Below are 16,229 nucleotides of genomic sequence, written 5' to 3' on the forward strand. Positions count from 1 at the left end.
TACTTTGAACTCACGTTTTCTCTTGTGTTGCAGAGCTTCCACTCTATCTAATGCTTGGAATGCTCTGCGGCGTTGTTAGCGTCATCTTCACCAGGCTGGTTGCATTTTTTACAGGCATGTTTGAATTCGTAAAAGAGCGCGTTGGTATTCCACTTTCTGTTACTCCGGCCATGGGGGGTCTTGGCATCGGCCTGCTTGCGTTGGCTTATCCGGGAGTGCTGTATTGGGGATTCACAAACGTGAACGAGATCATGCACTCCGGTAAAGACGCATCAGCTCCAGGAACTTCACTTTTGACACAGCTAGTCATTGCTAAGGTCGTCTCAACAGCGTTTTCAAAAGGCTCTGCTCTGGTGGGAGGTGTGTATGCTCCAAGCCTATTTATCGGTTCTGCGCTTGGCTCGGTTTACGGATCTATCATGGGTACTATTATAAACGCGGCAATACCTAATGCTGTAGCTCATCCGCAAGCTTATGCTTTGGTAAGTAATCTGTGTATCAGTCGGAGGAAAAGAGAAACTTACCTCTGTCCTTTTATTTCTGTGCAGGTAGGAATGGCAGCAATGCTAGCAGCTGTTTGCTCCGTTCCTTTGACGTCGGTTCTTTTGCTTTTCGAGCTTACCAAGGACTACCATATTCTACTTCCTCTTCTGGTACGTTCAGTTTTCTGGTGACATGACAATGTTAGTCTAAGGCATGAATCCGGTGGATAGGGAGCAGTAGGCCTGGCATTTTGGGTTGCTTCTGTTGCGAAGCAAAAGCAAATTATTGGAATAGCAGAAGATCTCGAAATGCAGCCTAGCATACGCCGGAAAGTCTGGCGGAGGAAAGGCGAGACAGACGAAGTAGAGCTTTGCACTGTGGAGGGCTACATTGCAGAAGATGAGATCCCAGAGGATGAGCTTTTGGACGAAATTAAGGTAAAAGTAACTTGCTTTTTTGTGGCTCCCCGTTGATGAACCTTTTGGATCCCTCAGGTTGCGCAGGCAATGACGAAAACTTACGTCAAAGTCCAAGCAACGGCAACGGTGAAAGAAGCCGTGGCTGCTATGCTCAGTGTACAACAACGCTGTGTCATCGTCGTGGATGACAATGAGCTCCTCGAAGGGATCATGACTCTAGCTGACTTACACAAGGAAGTGATAAGAGCGGCTATGGCCACATCCCGGGGAGACGTGACCGTCCTAGAGGTATACTTGTGTCCTCTTATTTTTTTCCAGAGCTGACATGCTTGCTTTCTCCACAGGTGGATAGCATGCTAGTTGCGGCAATCTGCACGGGCCAAGGCCGGACACTTGGAGACGATAACGAGTTACTGATTTGCTACCCTGACATGACCTTGAAGATGGCGCAGCAGCTCATGGAGCAGAAGCGATTTCATCAGCTGCCGGTTGTTTCCAGAGCTGGGCAGCAATGGCAAGAACGGGGCAGGAAGGTCGTTGGCCTTTTCTACGTTGACACGATCTCAGCCACTGTGAGGTATGCTCAAAACACTTGAAAGCTTGGTTGGTGCTCATGTCTCTTTTCTTTTCGTTTTCGCCAGAGCTGAGGCGCGGAAGAGGATCATGGCTTTGCATGCATTGAGACAACCAAAAGAAGACGAAAAGGACGACGTGTTTGGCCACGGACATTAAAATTGCGGGGGTACGTTGTATACTTGTAGATACGCGAGTTGATTGATTCGGGGTGAGCTGTGATATTGGCTTATACCTCGCGAGAAATTTTCAAAAGGTTTTAAACACATTTGAGCAGGTACTTCTAAGTGGAAACGAACACTGGAAAGTTAAGAAAAGAAGTCCTGATTAAAATCTAAGATACCATTCCGAGACATTAAAAAAAAGGGGGGGGTAAGAGTTTTTCTCTCAATCGATCTTCACTGACGCGTATATGGTGCGTACGAACCAGTAGCACGCGTAGAAGCCTATCGTGCCCGTGAAGACGAAGAAGCAGTAGGAGATGATGGCCATATAGCCGAAGTACAGGATCCCGGACGTGACCTTGGTGATCTCCAGCTTGGTGAAGAAGTAAAAGGTGGCGTAGAGGAAGAGGTAGAACGCCGAGGAGCCGGACGTGAAGTAGGCCCTCCACCACCAGTTGTAGTCCTCGCTGCAGAGCTGGAAGTAGCACAGCACGATGGTGATCTCGGCGCAGGTGACCATGAGTATCAAGAAGACGATGAAGAGGAAGCCGAAGATGTAGTAGAACTGGTGGAGCCAGATGGAGGTGAGGATGAAGAAGAGCTCGATGAACACTGCTCCAAACGGCAGGATGCCGCCGATGAGAACCGAGAAGAGCGGCCGCATGTACCACGCCTGCTCGGGTATCTGCCGGGGGATCTTGTTGGTCCTGACCGGGTCCTCGATGGCGGGCTTCTTGTAACCGAGGTAGCTCCCTAGGAAAACCAGAGGGACCGAGATGCCGAACCACAGGAGGACGAGCACGAACATGGTCGAGAAGGGGATGGCCCCCGACGACTTCTCGCCCCAGATGATCGTGTTGAGGACGAAGAAGGCCGAGAAGACGATGCCCGGGAACATGCACGCCGTCTTCACGGTGATGGACTTCCACTCGGTTCCCTTGAAGGCCTTGTAGAGCCGCGAGGAAGAGTAGCCGGCTACTGCTCCCATGCCCACCCAGATGAGCAGCATCACGGTCATAAGGCCGCCCCGGTTGGAAGGAGATAGGAAGCCGAGCAGCGCGAAGAACATGGTCACCAGAGTCATGCCCAGGAACTGGACGCCGGTGCCGGCGTAGACGCAGAGCTGGCCTGCGTGAACCGGGGCGCGGAAAACATCTCCGTGGACAAGCTTCCATCCGGTCTCCTCCTGTGCTTCTTCTTGCGTCTCCAGCTGGTTGTACTTGGAGATGTCGCGGTGTAGAGTCCGGAGCATGATCATGGCCACCATTCCGGAGAGGAACAGGACGATCATCAGCGAGTTGATGATCGAAAACCAGTGGATCTGGTCGTCGGACATGTAGAGATACATATCCCATCTCGAAGCCCATCTCACTGGACTAAACTGCATAAAAGAAAACAAACACGCAAAGTTACAAGGCGCAGAATTTTTCCAAAAACTTTCACCTGGAAGGCAACATCGTAGGTGAATATGATCTCCTCGTTCGCTTCAACCTCTTGGAAAGGTTGATCGGCACCAACGCGCCTTTTACCATCGCGAGAACAAGTTGAGAGTTTCGTGTCCGCGGGGCCATTCCAGGACTTCTCAACCTCGTGCTTTACACTAGACAATAGAAAAAGCATTCAAGAAAACGTCCGTGCGAAGGGACAGACAGACCTGAAAGGAGTGACTTCAAACCCGACAATACGCGATGTCTTATAGTTCGGATCTTTGTGAATGTGTACGACGAAAGACAAGTGATTGTAAATAAAATGCTTCTCCACACTGGCCTGCGAATAAACAATTGTTTGTGGTTGGCCCGCAAAGAACTAGAACCATAAACAATGCACGTACTTCATTGACATAGCTGCCTTTGAATCCGACGTGATAGCCACGGTCGTATGCCTTGTAAGACGGATCAGCCGTGGGTTTAAGTCTCGCCAAAGGAAGATTGTCGAGTATCCTGCAAAAGAGAAACATAAAAATCTCTTACGAGCCATGAAACGTGCTCTTACATGTTGACATGATACTCCTCGTTGATCTTCCTCTTGAACTTCCTCGCATTTTTCTTCGACAGCTTGTCCGTCTTACAGACGATATTGCAGTACGAGTCCTCGAGCATCCGGAACTACACCACAGCATTAGCATCCTTTTTCTTTTCTTTTTTTCTCCCTTGGCTAAAGGTAGAGATGAAACTCACCACATAAGGAGAATTCTCGATGCGATCTCCTCGAAGAACCTCGCCCAGATTCTCAGCGCTGTTGAGGACCTTCCCCGGCTTGCAAAATGCCAAGGAATAGTAATCATAAGGAAGTTGCGTCTTCACGGACGTGAGCTTGTTCACTTTGACCTGGAGCTCGTCCCCCTGGAACAAGAAAGCCAAGATCTAAGACCTAGTTCCGCAATGCGCGCCTCCCAGCGCTAGATCTTGCCCATTCCAACGCGGATTCGCAGAATGTGGGCAAAAAAGAACCGGATTTTCTCACCTGATTGAAATCCTGGGGAGCGACGCCGGGAAGATAGAATCCGGCGCACGGCTCCAGCAGCAGCGCCACGAGCAGTATCGCGGTGGGGATCCAGCGCCTCGCCTGCGCCATGGCAGCTCCACCCTAGCTAGGCACACCAAAAGAGAGAGGCCAAAGAACTGGGCAATGGCCGCCGTACGCTACGGAAGGCATATCTGCTCTCCTAATTAGCGGACTTTTGCGTCCATGCAGAGCACGCGGTTCGAATCGCATCACTTATAAAATGCGCTGATAATTTTCCTGGCTCTTGTGGATATTTTGATTTTGCTTAGGTTTATTAGCTTAGTTAAAGGAATATCCAAAACCATTTCTAGAAAAATCACAGGAAAAAAGATGTTTAATTAACGACTTGTGGTGTATTAAAAAACTGTAAGTCAGGATGGCCGAGTTGGTCTAAGGCGCTAGTTTCAGGTACTAGTTCGCATGGGCATGGGTTCGAATCCCATTTCTGACACCAGGTGGTTTTAATACATAAAAAGTAACTTTATAATTTAAATTAAATATATTTGAAAATAAATGGTTAGGAGTTAATTTAGATTATAAACTGATAACAAATTTTATGTAGGAAATTGAAAATCATTCATTCATTCATTCATTAGCTGTTTACAAGGTCTCGTGGCGCCAACCAAAAATCATAAAACCGACAAATTATAGCTGTTTTGATGATCTCGTGAACCACAACTCGTCATCCTTCTTGGCTTTCATTATTTGTACAAGCAAACGCTATCATTGCGTCCAAGGCTCGCATTGAGCTGCGCAAAACCAAAGCATTCGACCGTTTACCTTCCCAAGTTCGAATCCCATTTACTGTAACATCCTGCTTGCCAGCGATTAGTGAAAATGTGGCAGCTTGCATGGCGGCGGTGACTGCCACGTACCTCACCACCTCTCCCCATATAAACCCAACGAGGCACGAGAGGAGGTCCAACAATCGCTTTTAGACACACAGCTCGATTGATAGATCTTCCAGCACTCAGCTTTTGAGCAAATCTCTCGTTACGGTAGTATGGCCCAGGAAGCGCCAATCCAGGATACCAAGCAAGTGAAAGAGCTGCCAAGCGAGGAGAAGGAGGAGCTCGACCAGGCCGCGCGAGAGGGCCAGACGGTGGTGGCGGGAGGGACCGGTGGGAAGAGCTTGGATGCCCAGGTCCGTCTCGCCGAAGGTAAGAATCCATTGTTTCTCATCTTCCTTTGTGCATGGCTCTAATGCTACATTTTCATAGGACGTCACAAGGGTGGCGAGTCTCGCAAGCAGCAAATGGGCACCGAAGGGTACCAACAGATGGGACGCAAGGGCGGGCTGAGCACCATGGACAAGTCCGGCCAGGAGCGTATGGAGGAAGAGGGCATTCCAATCGACGAGTCCAAGTATAAAACCAAGAGTTAGAGATCATATAGCTCCGAACACTAATCACTCTCTCTCTTTCTCTTTATATGTGATCTTTACATAGATTCTCTGCAGTCTACTTTCTGTATGTTAGATTCTCTGCAGTCTACTTCTCGTATGTGATCTTACTTAGATTCTTTGCATTCTGCTTTTCGTATGTAATCTCTTAACTAGCTATGGAAGTTCTTGGTGAAAGTCCAAAATGCGTATAGTTATTAGTTTTGCCACGGGTCAAGCTGCATGGCGTGGTAGACGTGTTTACCTGGTTGGGTAACGTGGCAGCACCACGGGGGTGTCGGCAAGCGTATAAAGTGATACCTCAGTCGCAAATGGTTCGCCATTGGCTCATTCTCAGTACAGTGGAAAGCGAGTGAAAGAGTGCAAAGGAAACGAGAGATTTGTCGCGATAGGAGAAATGGCCACCAGGCAGCAGAGGAAGGAGCTCGACGAGGCCGCTCGCCAGGGCGAGACGGTGGTTCCGGGAGGAACGGGTGGGCAGAGCTTGGAAGCGCAGGAGCATCTTGCTGAAGGTAATAGAGGTTCTTCTCTGTTCTTCTGATTTGTATGTTGGCTTTCTCACTACTTTTAGATTTCTTCTCATGATTTCCTGAGTTTCTTAGATTCTAATGCGTTTTTGTTTTGGTTTCCTTCTAAGGTCGGAGCAAGGGAGGCCAGACGAGGAAGGAGCAGCTTGGGACTGAGGGCTACAAGGAAATGGGGAAGAAAGGCGGGCTCACCACCACAGAGAAGTCGGCCGATGAGCGCATTGCCGACGAGGGCATCAAAGTCGACGAGTCCAAGTTCAAGACCAAATCTTAAGTGAAGATCTCCATTTCCTTTTCCTTCTGTTGATCTTAAGTTCAGTGGCTGCTTGTAAACATTTCCATTTCCTTCTCCATGTAAGTAGCTTCAAAAGCTGTTGATGTGATCCAATGTTTCTCGTACCTCAACACAAACTCTCGTGGTTGAAAAGCTCACTTTCATCCAATGTTTTCTTCGTGTTCCTTCTTGTCAACGAATATACACAAGTGCCCAGGCACTCTATGGAATGCTTCCAAGGGCTTTGAGGCCAAGAACAATGCCAACACCCGCAATGTGGCCAACCACACCGAAGGCGACCGTGTCGCTTCCTGTGAATCCCGCGGGATCACCGGTTTGGAGACCCGAGTCTCTGTCCACCAGCTTCAACCCAGCCAGCGCCTGCCGGTTAGCTGACGGTGCCAATCCAAATCGCCCGGCGATGAGAGACAACGTCGTGCAAGCAACCATTATCTGGAAAAAAGAAAACAAAATCTTGCAAGTCAGTCATGGCAGATAGAAAATTTCTAAAACGCATTGTCGAATCGAAGTTGTCGTGAATAATCAAGTCAGTCATTGGAGTTCCTAGTTCAAGGAAGGAACATGGTTCCTACACTAGAAAAGCTATGCGTGAACTACGTACCAGATTCGTGGGTGATCCAATGAAGCCGCATCGTGCTCCGAGAGCTCCTTTGCCTCTGCATCTCAGCGACGGCAGGGCCTGGAGAATCATCCAAAGCGAAGTAATCAGCAAAATCCAACTCGAGAGAGTTCTGTAACTTACGAGGGTGGTGGTCTGAGCACGGCTGAAGCTGGTGCTGGCTTTGAGGCCCTGGAACTCACGACCAACAATGGTGCCAGGCAATGCTGCTTGTGTCGCCATGGCTGCCATCTCAATACCCAGAGACTCTAGAGAGGATAAAAGGTGGATTGGGAACAATACCCCCAAAAGGCCTTATCTTCACCTCATTGGCCGGAGCTAGGATCAGATGTTTTGCTTAGAACTCTTCTGTTTTAGCTTCAAATAAGACGTTGTTCCTACAAATAAAACCATTAGCGATCGAGCCTAGACCTGATGGGAAGCTTTTTCTAGTTCGCAGCACATTTTGTCCGAAAACTTATCCACCTAAAGTAACACCCTGCACAAAGAAGCAGACCTCTATGGTTTTTTTAGAGGATAAATATGAAAAGCCCTCTTTAACAGAGTTCAAGTGCATGGAGGATACAAAACCACGAACCTGCTCAAGGCACAAGTTTCTCCAACAACAACGCAATTTAAACAAGACAAGTTCTTTAAGCAATCTATACAGAAAAACACTTAGAAAACACATGTTTGTAAGACGCATAAAAAAGACAAGGAAACGCAAAATGTTACCTCATGAATTAAGCCGTGTCCAGCAGTGCATTGCACTCCTAGCCAGCACAAATCCAGAGTTTTCGTGGATCTGGAATCGATTATTCCAACTAACCAATACATACCAGCTTTTATATATGTACAGATTCTCTTTCTAATTGTCCATCTTATATTCCAGCGCCTTCACAGAGACTGTCGTCGGAAATTTGGCAGCTCATTGCATCTGTAGAGAAGAAAAAGACAGAAGAAAGAAAATTCAGAAAAATACCCCAAAAGTCGTACCGTGTTTCATCGTCAAGGCAGGAGTGGGCTCTTCTAGAGTTCCTACGACTTTGGCAGGAGTTCCAGCCGCTACACTGCAAGACTCAAAGACTAGTTGGAACAAGAAAATAACGAAAGAGAATCTAAAAAGTTAACCTGTGTGGAGGCACATCTTTAAGAACCAGTGATCCAGCAGCGACCATGGAGCAACGACCGATTCTTATGTTGCCTAGGATCGTTGCTCCAGCTCCAATGAGCACCCCTTCTTCGATTTTGGGATGCCTGTCACCGGCTTCTTTGCCCGATCCACCTAAAGTGACACCCTGTACAAAAAAAGCACGGAGTTTTTAGTGCATGGAGAACACAAAAAAGGAGAGAACGAACCTGCATCAAGGAAACTCTATCGCCTATAACACAAGTCTCTCCGATCACTACGCCCGTTCCGTGGTCAAGCATTATAGCTTTCCCGATTCGCGCAGCTGCATAGGACGTGACAAGTTCTTTAGTCTCGTAGCTCAGTATTTGAAGGAACAAAAAGCGTAGCACCTGGATGGATATCTACAGCAAACACCTGAAAAACTACAAATATTTCGTAAAACACCGTATACCCGGTGGAAAGCAAAAGTGCAAAACACGAAAGGTTACCTCACTGATTCTGCTTTGCAATGCCAGCGCCAACACTCGCTGCCCGCGATTCCAAAGCGCATGAGCTACTCTGTAGGATTGCAAAGCGTGATAGCCCTGCAAGCAAAGAGAAGAGGAAACAAAAAGAGTGAGCACGAAAGGAAACGTAAGCACAACCTTTAAGTACAGGAGAGCCGAACTGTAAGATCTGCACGATGGATCGCGACTTCTCACGGCCTACAAAGGGTGTAAGAAAACTAGAAAGAAAATAGAAGAAAGCTCTTTAACCTGGACATCCAGACGAATAGCTTCCTGGACTTGAGGCTCGTGCGTGAAGACATCGTCGAAAACGTCCAGGAGCTGCGTCGCCAAGAGGGTCACATTCTTCAGCCGGTTGGCGAGAACAAAGCCCACAGAGCGCTCGAAACAAGGATGAGCCAGTATACTAGCATACAGAAAACTGCTCAGAAGTGGCTCTTTCTCTGCCTGGAAAAAAAAACACACACACACACAAAAAGAGAGAGGAGAGAATGAGAAAGTTGTGATCGCAACAAGCAAGTACCTCAAGCCGTGCTTCGGCCCGGATTGCTGCCCAGATTGGATCGTGAGTTATAAGCTCGGAGAGATTTCTTCCACCTTCTTTTGGTGGCTTTGCACTGGAACAAGGTGGCGCTGACAATGGAGTACTTACGTGTGACTCGAGCTCTTTCACGGACTCGGCGGCTGCCTTGGCCGCCGAGACTTCGCCACCAACGACTCCATCGCCACAGTGATCATCCCCACCTCCACTCTGGATGTAGGCAGGGAAGACACTCTTCCACTGTTCTTCGTCCACGGCAGGAGAGCGAGAATCCTTGGCGGGAGAATGCTTGTCGATTCCCTCGCAGCTCGCCCGGCTCTTGTCCTCCTGCGGCTCGACGCTCTTGTGGGAGTACTGGCCAAACCCAAACGGCGCGTTGATCTCGCTCCCTTCGAAGCTGCTCAGGCTGGTGTCCTTGGCCTGCTCCGTGATCCTGCTCGCCCGGAAGCTGGATTGGTCGTCCCGGGCCCGAAAAGCCCCATTCGATCCATTTGGGTCGGCTGCTGCTCCGCAGCGGACGTGAGGCGACATGGCGATGCGCCCGTATCCCACGATCGAGCTGCCGATTCCAACAGAGCCCAGCCACAATGCCATCTAACGAGACTTACATGGCAACCCTACATACCTAGCCGGTTTAGGGCTCTTAGAAGTGGTAATCCCAAAATATAATACAGGCAAATGCTGGGCAGCCAAGTGTTCAATAGATGCACATCTCTTAGAATTGTGAATGCTCAGTACCGTGATTGAGTTTAACATAATCTTGCCATAAAGCCGTTTAGCATGGAAGCATTCTCTACTAGGGCATACGCAAAATGCATAGAAGAAACAATTTAACATATAAAGAATTAGTTCATGCTCTAACAGGTTATAACAGGCTATAACCACCAAGCATATCCTATATAAAATATAGTAAACATGGATATTTACCTTTAGAACCTTTTTATTAGGACAAATCTTACAGTTATAAAATGGGTGCATAATCACTCTTAAGAAATTGTTGTAGGAGCATGATAAAGGTTCATAAGATTTGTTATGTTTTTCAATATATGTTATACTTACATTCTGTTCAATCACCTCCAAATTGATACATAAACTATATTATATTTATAATTAATCAGTGTATGGAGAAAAAGGATTATTGTTTTAGAGGGATGATTGCTTTGAGAGTCTATATCTGAAAAGTGAAAGATCTATGCATTTGTGTACATGTTTTTAAATTTTTTTGCATTGAGTGGAATAGATACACCTACATTTTCCATGTGAAAAGAACTGATTATAAAACTAGCCTCAGTAACAATCTTTGAATGATTTTCTATCTCACAAGAATGTTTATCCTAGTGGAAATGCAGCTTTAAGCATTACAAAGTTGTTCATGGGCTCTTTTCTTTTCCCTTATTACCCTTTCTAAAAATATTTAAAATTAATTAAATATGACTTAACACAATTTTCTTTCACTTTTCTAACATCTAATGAGTAGAAGCAGCCATCAAAGTTTTGTCAGGTGGCTTATATGGTAGACTGTAAAAATCCCAATACCTTGATTTTTGTGTAAATCCCTAGCCAGTAGAGGAGTAGAGGAGCAATGGAAATTAGAAAGGAGAAGAAGCTTGAGAGGGTATTACAAGCTAGAGTTTCCATAGCAGGTAACAAGGTGAATCTTGGGCCCCTGCTAGACAAGGTGAAAAAATCAAGTGGCCACTCTAAAATTAGTAAGTCTATAAACTGGAAGGATGTGGCAGCTTACCACCATGGGCCTGATGTCAAATCAGCCCACCTCAAGCACCTCAAGGCTTTTGAGAGTGGCCAGGTCTTTGGTGCTACATTTGATGCCACCAAAGGGAATGTTGATCCAAATGCAAAGGCACTAATCCACTCTCATGTCAAAGAGGCCCTGGCCCATTTAAGGAAGTTGGCTTTGGATCCAGGAAATGCAGGCCACAGTGAAGGGGACAACGGGAAATTCCAAGAAACAATCAAGGGATTCTTGGGTCGCCTCCAGAGCAACCACCTCAAGGTACAATTAATTGATTAATTACATGGTTTACATAACTTTTAAGTACAGAGCAATAGACCACGACGACCTTCCAAGTATGCGCTTCGCTCTCACACACCCCACACACCTCGACCCAAACTTCAGCCTCAAACTCCCTTGGAGCGCAAGAGCGTTCCAGTCGGAGAGAGATTTCAAGCTGTAGTTCCCTCTACCGTGGCTGTCAATGCCGACAACGATGACGAGAACTCAAAGCTCTTTCTAGGAGAAGTGGTCTGGTCCAAAACAGAGGCGAGAAGCCATAGCGCTAGTATGTGCTTCTGCACGGACGATGGCTCGGAAGACTGTGTGAAACTACACGTCAACGAGCAATGCGGGAAGCTCAAGCAGGAGCTGGGAGAGGACGTCTTCCGGGAGTGGGGGTTCCACACAATGGGAGAGAGCTTGATCAAGTTGGCCAAGTGGAGCATGCGAGAGCAAGCCGAGTTTTCGGCAATTGTGAGACGGTGCCAGGGGGACAACGAGAAGAAGCTTTGGCCGGACCTCCAAGCTTCCTTCGCAGGAAGGAGGAACCGGGAGGAACTGGGAAGCTACTACTTCAACGTCTACGTGCTGAGGAAGAGAGCTCACCAAAACAGAACCTACGCACCCGACAGTGAGAAGTTTGATACTGATAAGGAGGACGACGACTTACTGGTGACCTGAGAGTCTTATGAGAGCTTCTTCTTTACTTGAGGCATGTTTTTGGATCCGCGCTCCTTGAAGCGATTCTCAGACTTATCTAAAAGGTAATAAACTATCTTATGTACACAAGAAAAACAAAAATACCTCGATCACCTATAACACAAGTCGTTCCATGGTCAGTTCGCGCAGCTGCATAGACGTGACAAGTTCTTTAATCTCGTAGCTCAGTGTCTGTAAGGAGAAAAGCGTACAATGAGAGGAGGAGCACGGAAGTAAAGCATTAGATGGATCACTTACGCATTTTGAAGAAACCATTGATTGTTAACGTAGCAAGAGCAGAGAGGTTATCTCACTGATTCTGTTTTGCACAACACTCGCTGCCCGTGATTCCACAGGATTGTAAAGCGTGATAAGCCCTGCAAGCAAACAGAAGAAGAAACACGAAAGAGTGAGCACCAAAGAAAACGAAACACAATCTTCAAGTACAAGAGAGCCGAAGTGTAAGATCTAGATGATGGATCGCGACTTCCAGACGAATAGCTTTCTGGCGTGCATGAAGACATCGTCGAGAACTTCGAAGTGCTGCGTCGCCAGATTTTTCAGCCGTTTAGCAAGAACAAAGCCGACAGAGCACGCAAAACATAAACTAAAGAAGAACTACTCTTTCTCAGCCTGGGAAAACACACACAAAAAAATTATGAAACTTGTGATCGCAACAAGCAAGTACCTCAAATCGCTGCCCTCGTGAGCTATAAACTCCGAGAGATTTCTTCCACCTTTGGGAGGCTTGGCCCTGAAACAAGGTGGCACTGACAATGGAGTATTATGTGTGACTCAAGCTCTTTCAGCGGCTGCCTTGGCCGCCGAGACTTTGCCACAACCACATTAATCTTAAGACACTCTTCTACGACAGGAGAACCCTAGATCGCAGCGCCCGGCTCTTGTCCTTCTGTGGCTCGACGCTCGCGCGTTGATCTGACTCCCTCGAAGCCGCCCGGAAGCCGATTTTGATTGCGAAAAGCCCCATTCAGCGGATTCTATATGTTAGAGAGATATTTATTTGTAAATCTTAAACTATGAAGCATGGGCTCAATTCGTTGTGTTTCTTACTTCTTCTTTTGGCTACAATGGATCAATCAGAAGGTTTTTCTCAATGTGTTAAGATTGTGCTGATTTTGGTGGCACTGATTGAATTGGCAGAGTCGATCGAGCATTGGAGTTGCTCATATTGGATTGGGTGACGAGGGGCGCGGCCTGCCGAACGTCACCCCTTTTACGCAGCTTAGGTGGATTCCTAAAGAGTATTGAGATTTGCAAATCTCCAAATATTATATGAATATTCCTAGAATCTCTAACAGGTGACTATGAGAGCATCCAGATCATCTCCCTCTTCTTCATGACCGCTGGGAGCTCTCAATCACTCATGCATGGAATAGCCCCCTGCAAGCTAGAAAAGAATGGCCAAAAGTATTGCATATAGATAGAGGATAAGGATGGATGATAAAAACATAAAGAGAAAATAGAAAAGGCTGTGGGGTCAAATTAGAACATGAACCCAAGAAAATAGAAAAAAGAAGAGATCACAATAGCTAAAGAAAAGAAGTAAGTTAGAAATGCGTCTCAAACCTAGATCTCTGCCTTGTGGGACTTATAGCACAATGTTACATATATTTTAAGAGCAATTTAGAGTTCAAATGAAAGAAAAGAAGAATAGAAGATGCATTAGTTAAGGATGTGAATCGATGAATGGAAGGTGAAAGGAAAACCATTGTTTGATCAATAACTAGAGTCCCCAAAAATAGCACACTACATGCTCACCACAACAATGTCGAAGAGAAAGTGGCAAGTGATCAATACTGAGAGATTATCTATACAAAGAACTATTGGTCATTAAGAGAGGTGAAATGATGTAAAAATTATTTCATAAGAAGGACTTAGATGCCTCTGCATGTAATGTTATTAGAAGTCTTAGTTTGTTGCTAAGTTGAAACCATTGCACTAATCTAGTTGTGTTTATAACTCATAAATAATAATGAATCTTTTGGTTGAAACTTTTGTCATGTCTAAATACCATCTAGATAGTAAGTTGAAATGAAAACCGTTGAAAAAAATGTGAAGCCCAGCAGTGGTATCATAGAAAAGAATGGGAGTGCCATTTGTAGGCAATACTATAAGAAATGATTAGCAAGTGATAATGGTGACTATAAAAATGAAAAGAAATGTTCAGTGAAAAATGATGAGAGTGATGGAGGGAAAACTAAAAACCCTAAACATGATTTAGAAAACTTAAAGCTTAGAGGGTAAAGTCTTATGAGGCTAAGAACCATAGTCCAAGAGCATTCCTCATAACTGCACAACCTGAAGAGAAGTGAAATAAAGTGAGAAAATTGGAAAAAGAAAGAAAAGGAAAACAAAACAAAAGCAAAAAAAAAAAAAAAGTGGAAAAAACACTTGGTGATAATCCTATCTGGAAGGGCATTGTTACAAGTGTGACAAAGACCTGCATTCACTATAAAGTGGAAAGAATAAAAGAATATGCTGAATGGTTGTTGATGTGAATGATCCAGTCTTAGAGTTGAGAGTGACTAGAGGAAGATTCTACTCCATGTCAAGACAACAAGAAAATGGTTGCTCCTCAAAATCACTACATTATAACATGTTTGTTTCAACTCACATGAAACATATTTAGATATAAAGTGTGTAAAGGAGTCTTTTGAAGTCCACCATAGAGATTTAGTGCTAAAAGATTTGGTAGAAAAGTTGTTATAAAAGAAAACTTATCTACTACATCAAATGCTTATAAGCCAAATGCATAAGATCCATGGTTTTCAACTTGTTCTAAAGGTTGAAAATCCTTCTCAAGCCTACTATGAAGCTTTTTTATTTGCTGTAGAAGTGAAAGCATAGCTAGATTAACCAACATCTTTAACTCATTTATACCAAGTATAGGTAGAATCTTTGTTGTACCTTGTGATTGGTTGGTCCTGACTAGGTTATGAGAACATGAGTAAAAATGAAAAGAGCATGTAAAAAAGTGATAACATTGTCTCATCCCACTTAAATCTTAACACCAACAATGTTAATGACAAAGCATCACTCCAATATCATCAACATTAAAGCAAAGCTAGAAAAAAGCAAAAGTGAATCACCATTCAAAACTCTTTAGCAAATAAGCTAGTTAAAGTCAAAGATACTATACTTAGTATTTGAAATTAATCCTTTAACAATACTCAATTATAGATAACACTTCATCAAAGAGTGATTCACCATGTCCAAGACTCAATGAAATCTAATACCACGGACTAAATGCAACCAAATAATATCGACAAAAGTAGAATTAATATGCTAACATGGAAAAACCATGCAAACTTATAATACGATCCTTTGCAATACCATTTGGTAAAGTAAATCTATCATTATCATCAAATGAAGCAAGTGTTAACAGTTCTCAATGAAGTCTACAAGCAATCACTAGTTGCAAAGCAATTAACAATCACTCTTCAACTTGCTTTCACAAAACCCAAAGATTAAACTCACCATTGAGTCCTATACTTATCCAGCATGAATGTAATACCCCAGGTATGAGATAAAGGTTTATAGACAAGTATGAACTAAATGACCACTTGATTCCAATTCAACCGCAATAAGCTCACCAACACATCTATCCAATAGCTCTAAGCATGCCTTGAGGAAGCTAGTTATACTTGATTAACACTTAGTCGAAACTAAAGTGAAGATCATGAGATGGACTCATACTGGTACACAACCTCTTGATAGACAAGGCTATAATATGGGTACCAACATTTCAACCTCAAACAATTAAATTGGACATCACTATACTCAGCCAAGGTGCAAGATTACCAAGACTAAGTTAGGAACAATGAGAGTTCACTACTCTTATAAAGTTTAATGAAATGCAAGGTCTAGCCTGCCACCAAACACAACGTTATAAAAAAATAGCACACCCACCTTTCTAAAAAAGTGCAATAACCATTTTTTTACACAAACTCCAGACTCTATCCAACAATTGCATTAACCCCAAAAGTTAATATCCCTTTCGGATTGCATCATATAAACTACTTACTAAGGTTTAAGTCAACCGAAGTTAACTCCAATCTTCACTAGTTTGTATTGGCTTACGAAAACGAAATGGTTTTTAAGTAAAATGATCAATAGATTAGTCATTAGATAAGTCTAAGAAAATTTGTGGAAAATTTCTCCTAAAGAAAGAATAACTCTCAGTCCAAGAATGTAAACTTTCAAGACTCAACCAACTTTTTCCTACTAACAACTTCACATAAGTTTACCTCAACATAAATTCTCATGACCCAATAATATATTTAAGCATTGAACATCTTGCCCACATTTCTAACATTCGACAATGATATTTGCAAAATGCAAAATAAACAT

At 44.6% G+C, this 16,229-nt stretch overlaps 7 protein-coding genes, 1 long non-coding RNA gene and 1 other non-coding gene across 9 annotated transcripts in view; 5 read left to right on the forward strand and 4 right to left on the reverse strand.

The window, feature by feature from the left end:
* The window catches only part of LOC9647970 (chloride channel protein CLC-f), a 3,354-nt gene extending 1,609 nt beyond the window's left edge, over positions 1–1,745 (forward strand). The window contains exons 4-9 of the mRNA XM_024686470.1: positions 7–482; positions 549–653; positions 714–920; positions 978–1,190; positions 1,247–1,479; positions 1,544–1,745. Of these exons, the coding sequence (XP_024542238.1) occupies positions 7–482; positions 549–653; positions 714–920; positions 978–1,190; positions 1,247–1,479; positions 1,544–1,634 (1,325 nt within the window). The 3' untranslated portion in view covers positions 1,635–1,745. The remainder of the gene's footprint in view (positions 1–6; positions 483–548; positions 654–713; positions 921–977; positions 1,191–1,246; positions 1,480–1,543) is intronic.
* A 38-nt stretch (positions 1,746–1,783) lies between these two features.
* Positions 1,784–4,298, reverse strand: LOC9647801 (transmembrane 9 superfamily member 7). Its single transcript, XM_002981558.2, has 7 exons — positions 4,103–4,298; positions 3,817–3,981; positions 3,632–3,744; positions 3,471–3,579; positions 3,294–3,406; positions 3,083–3,239; positions 1,784–3,020 (listed from the first exon to the last, which is right to left on the reverse strand). The coding sequence occupies exons 1-7, from the start codon at positions 4,211–4,213 to the stop codon at positions 1,863–1,865; spliced, it is 1,926 nt and encodes a 641-aa protein (XP_002981604.1). The 5' UTR covers positions 4,214–4,298; the 3' UTR covers positions 1,784–1,862.
* A 216-nt stretch (positions 4,299–4,514) lies between these two features.
* TRNAL-CAG lies at positions 4,515–4,595 on the forward strand. Its single transcript has one exon. It is a non-coding gene; the product is annotated as a tRNA-Leu (tRNA).
* A 488-nt stretch (positions 4,596–5,083) lies between these two features.
* LOC9647971 (em protein H5) lies at positions 5,084–5,731 on the forward strand. The gene is made up of 2 exons (XM_002981464.2): positions 5,084–5,304; positions 5,365–5,731. The coding sequence occupies exons 1-2, from the start codon at positions 5,148–5,150 to the stop codon at positions 5,526–5,528; spliced, it is 321 nt and encodes a 106-aa protein (XP_002981510.1). The 5' UTR covers positions 5,084–5,147; the 3' UTR covers positions 5,529–5,731.
* Positions 5,732–5,896: 165 nt separating this feature from the next.
* On the forward strand, positions 5,897–6,505 carry LOC9647802 (protein SLE2). Its single transcript, XM_002981465.2, has 2 exons — positions 5,897–6,058; positions 6,184–6,505. Exons 1-2 carry the CDS (start codon positions 5,944–5,946, stop codon positions 6,345–6,347), a joined length of 279 nt encoding a protein of 92 aa, XP_002981511.1. The 5' UTR covers positions 5,897–5,943; the 3' UTR covers positions 6,348–6,505.
* Position 6,506: 1 nt separating this feature from the next.
* On the reverse strand, positions 6,507–7,268 carry LOC9647803 (photosystem I reaction center subunit psaK, chloroplastic). The gene is made up of 3 exons (XM_002981559.2): positions 7,111–7,268; positions 6,970–7,047; positions 6,507–6,800 (listed from the first exon to the last, which is right to left on the reverse strand). The coding sequence occupies exons 1-3, from the start codon at positions 7,216–7,218 to the stop codon at positions 6,570–6,572; spliced, it is 417 nt and encodes a 138-aa protein (XP_002981605.2). The 5' UTR covers positions 7,219–7,268; the 3' UTR covers positions 6,507–6,569.
* Positions 7,269–7,673: 405 nt separating this feature from the next.
* Positions 7,674–9,785, reverse strand: LOC9647972 (serine acetyltransferase 2). Its single transcript, XM_002981560.2, has 9 exons — positions 9,128–9,785; positions 8,854–9,051; positions 8,743–8,802; positions 8,587–8,682; positions 8,488–8,512; positions 8,326–8,420; positions 8,098–8,264; positions 7,963–8,036; positions 7,674–7,903 (listed from the first exon to the last, which is right to left on the reverse strand). Exons 1-9 carry the CDS (start codon positions 9,737–9,739, stop codon positions 7,848–7,850), a joined length of 1,383 nt encoding a protein of 460 aa, XP_002981606.2. The 5' UTR covers positions 9,740–9,785; the 3' UTR covers positions 7,674–7,847.
* Positions 9,786–10,727: 942 nt separating this feature from the next.
* LOC9647973 lies at positions 10,728–11,912 on the forward strand. The gene is made up of 2 exons (XM_024686526.1): positions 10,728–11,159; positions 11,208–11,912. The coding sequence occupies exons 1-2, from the start codon at positions 10,728–10,730 to the stop codon at positions 11,838–11,840; spliced, it is 1,065 nt and encodes a 354-aa protein (XP_024542294.1). The 3' UTR covers positions 11,841–11,912.
* Positions 11,913–11,923: 11 nt separating this feature from the next.
* Positions 11,924–12,813, reverse strand: LOC112350409. The gene is made up of 3 exons (XR_002993761.1): positions 12,547–12,813; positions 12,117–12,491; positions 11,924–12,050 (listed from the first exon to the last, which is right to left on the reverse strand). It is a non-coding gene; the product is annotated as an uncharacterized LOC112350409 (long non-coding RNA).
* Positions 12,814–16,229: the final 3,416 nt, after the last annotated feature.

This window comes from Selaginella moellendorffii, unplaced genomic scaffold (assembly GCF_000143415.4).
Source record: "Selaginella moellendorffii unplaced genomic scaffold, v1.0 SELMOscaffold_49, whole genome shotgun sequence".
Classification (NCBI taxonomy): Eukaryota; Viridiplantae; Streptophyta; class Lycopodiopsida; order Selaginellales; family Selaginellaceae; genus Selaginella; species Selaginella moellendorffii.